This window comes from Pinus tabuliformis, chromosome 1_2 (assembly GCF_031772625.1).
Source record: "Pinus tabuliformis cultivar Carrire ecotype Pingquan chromosome 1_2, CPIR1, whole genome shotgun sequence".
NCBI classification, from domain to species: Eukaryota; Viridiplantae; Streptophyta; class Pinopsida; order Pinales; family Pinaceae; genus Pinus; species Pinus tabuliformis.
In genome coordinates, this window is record NC_142298.1 from 546,533,931 (window position 1) to 546,537,103 (window position 3,173).

At 36.6% G+C, this 3,173-nt stretch overlaps 1 protein-coding gene across 2 annotated transcripts; it reads left to right on the forward strand.

The window, feature by feature from the left end:
- Positions 1-1,201: 1,201 nt before the first annotated feature.
- Positions 1,202-2,229, forward strand: LOC149206755 (uncharacterized). Of its 2 annotated transcripts, none has more exons than XM_089395572.1 (3): positions 1,202-1,625; positions 1,716-1,788; positions 1,876-2,229. In XM_089395572.1, the coding sequence occupies exons 1-3, from the start codon at positions 1,428-1,430 to the stop codon at positions 1,941-1,943; spliced, it is 339 nt and encodes a 112-aa protein (XP_089251698.1). In that variant the 5' UTR covers positions 1,202-1,427; the 3' UTR covers positions 1,944-2,229. The 2 variants fall into 2 exon arrangements, with proteins under 2 accessions (XP_089251698.1, XP_089251697.1); XM_089395571.1 differs by having other exon boundaries at positions 1,247-1,625; positions 1,716-1,789; positions 1,924-2,229.
- Positions 2,230-3,173: the final 944 nt, after the last annotated feature.

A 3,173-nucleotide genomic window follows, 5' to 3' on the forward strand; every position in this document is an offset into this window, starting at 1 on the left:
TTCAAACCAGAAATGTAACATGATCCTACTTATTAGGCATAGACATTGCATCTTATACCATTTATGATCTTGAAGAAAAAATGTAGTCCTAAACTATTCTCAACAATATTGTGCCAATATAGGAGATGCAACTGACACTCAGCTCACTCAACTCATTTACACATGCCATTTCAATCCAGAAACGTAAACATATATTTGTGGGCAATGCAAATACATAAGAGCAATTACCTTGTAGTGTTTTGGAAACTGGGTTTTGGACTACAACTTTCCACCCAACCTTAGACAAGTGCAACTAATATCAATTGTAATTTTGCCCTCGAGCCAGATTCCAAAGACTCAGGGGCTTACTTGGGAAATCAAGAGTTGCCAACAGATGACCCGGGAACCATGTATTCGCCATGTCTTTGCACAAAATAACTGTAGCACCACCAGTGCCCAATGGCACTATCGTTTTTACCCCAAATATAGGGATTTCAAATGTTCCTTCCGTGATTCTAAATCCACAAAGTTAGACATGTGAGTCATCTCAAGACTCTCATTACATAAAAAAAATATTGATGTTATAATCATAATTAAAAAACAAAATCATTTAATGTCAATAGTAATTAACATAATTTTATGTCAATTTGAGAGTTATATCTATATCTATATATATATATATATATATATATATTAATTACTTTTCAAGATAATGGAAACATATAATTCCTTTATTATTTAAATCTTTTAGTGTGCACCTTAAATAAAATAATTTTATATCATATATATATATATATATATTTCTCTTAATAACTATTTTTTCCTTTCTAATATAAAGGAGATTGGAAATTTATTTAATTCTTAATATAAACTTGATATATCCAATTTAAAACATTTTAATAACAAAGAGAAATTTAATGTGAACAAAAATAAAATAAAAAGATAGATATTTTTTGTCACATATCTATCCTTTCTTAAGCATGTAAAAAAAAAATTTGTTATGATGTTTGTACCACCGTTAACTTATTCGAATGCAATCATGTCATACATAACAATTACTATATTGTCAGCACCTTCCTAAGCTTAGTCCGATGAACTTACGATGTTTATAATTGGCAAGAATATGACTGTCATCAAATCAGGTTTAAGATATGGTATAACCCATATGTCCGTCATCATAATGGTGCCGGACTGTGCTGGTACTATTCTAAGGTTTTTGTATATAATGTGATTACCAATAAACCTACCAACACATACGTTGGCACTCTCCCCGCTGGACATTTGGACTTTCCTTTAATACTGCTGAACTGTTCACGTGGTTTGAGCACGGCTTTACAGGTTGGATCCTTCCCGCGCCTTAACCTTGATCTTACCGCCATAATCAACGGTGTGAGATCTCCGGAAAGGATCAAAGGCAGAGAGGGTTCCACGTTTCCGGGTTGAACTTTATGTTTATAAACCCCATGTTCCGGATTCTTTGCAATTTGGCTGGTCATTTGCAGTGCTCCAACGCTCTGAATATTTCTCCATTGCCTCTGAATGTATGTCTCGTATCCTGGCGCCATTCCTCTGCTTCCGTTGCTTGTCTACATGTTTCATCACTAAGATGTCATCGCTCCGGGGATGGAAACCTCTGGATTTGCAGCGTAAGATCTACAGTTCTAATTGTTCTTTAATGATTCTTCGAGTAGTTTAGTTAATCTACGAAATAACTATTGTATACTGTTGCTTGACAGGTGGAGATAACCCTCACAGGGTTCCTTTGGCGGTCTGCTCTCCTCGCCGGCGTTAACCTTCTGGATAACCACAGGTACACCACCATTCCAGCTTACCATACGGTAGTTGCTTAAGGTTATACAATTCTCAAGTTATATATGTTCTATGTTTATGTTTCCGGGTTTATATGTAAACCCCAGCCACCTTATACCTCCACCATTGACGCAGATGGCGGTCACAGGCCTTAAGGGTTACGGATCCGTGCGTAGGGTTGATTTTTTTTATGGTGGAAGTTTTCTATTTTCCCACGGCGGTTGAGTCTGAGTCTCCAGTCCATGAGACTATACAGCTCGACCTAGTCCGTGAAGCTACTGCACAATGTTTTGTAATATCTCATTTGTTTTAATGGCGAATCTTCACATACCCATTAAGTTATCTACTGTAATAATTTGGTTGGCACTAAACCATATGGTTTGACGGTCCTTTGATGTAAACACAATGCCATGTTATCTATACAGTTTATTTTTCATATTCCTCATGAAATTTCCTGTATTGGTCAGCTCGGAACTTTATACAGTTGGTTTTTCTTAGGTTCTCATTTTGGGGTTTTAGCTGATATTATTATATCTTGATTTATGACCGCATTTGTTCCTTCTCTAGCCCGACTTGAGGGTTTTCAACGTGTTCGCCCTGCATCTCATTCTATAGATGTAAGGACGAACACGAGGTTTAAGGCCTGGTACCAAAGGGCCTTTGGTTTTTCATTCCAGCCTTGAATATATTCTATATATAGTTTTTTCGTTACTGAGAAGTAGTTTCTATGTGCCCTATTGATTTACTCTGTAACTCTTATTATGAAATGTTATGGGTTATCCGATTTCTATTTCTGTCACAACAATTCTGGTTTTTCTTCATGATTAAACTGTTCATACATGGCGACCCATGTACTAGGGTATTATGTCTCCTCTGGTTATTATAGTTTGATTTCAACCGTTGAATACAAGATACTGTCTGCTGCCTATAAATAGGTACTGTTTACAATGTTAATAAAATGATGTTGTTATCCGTAGAGGAAGTAATATTGTTTTGTTGTTAAGATTGAATACGATCTGTATATTTTGATGTTTCACGCTGTCGCGTACTCAAGTTTAAGACTATGAAAGGTTTGCTTACAACGTTACCACTCTAGTTTGATTATTATTTTGCAAGCCTTGCACAGATTAGGTTAGGTTTCTCGAACTGTTATCTTTGAAAGAATAATGGCAGAGACCGGCTACGGCCTGCCGCAGAGATCTACTGGGTCATCATTGTCGCAGACTCGACTCGAGAGGAGTCTTAGGGTTTGATTACCGACTCTGACGACCCTCAGGTCTAACAACTCGAGAACTTCCTTCAGGAATTCTTTTCTAGTTTTCAGTTATAATATTAAGAGTTCTATGACCTTCACTGTTCTTTGTATGTTAGGGCCGGTCCTCCTA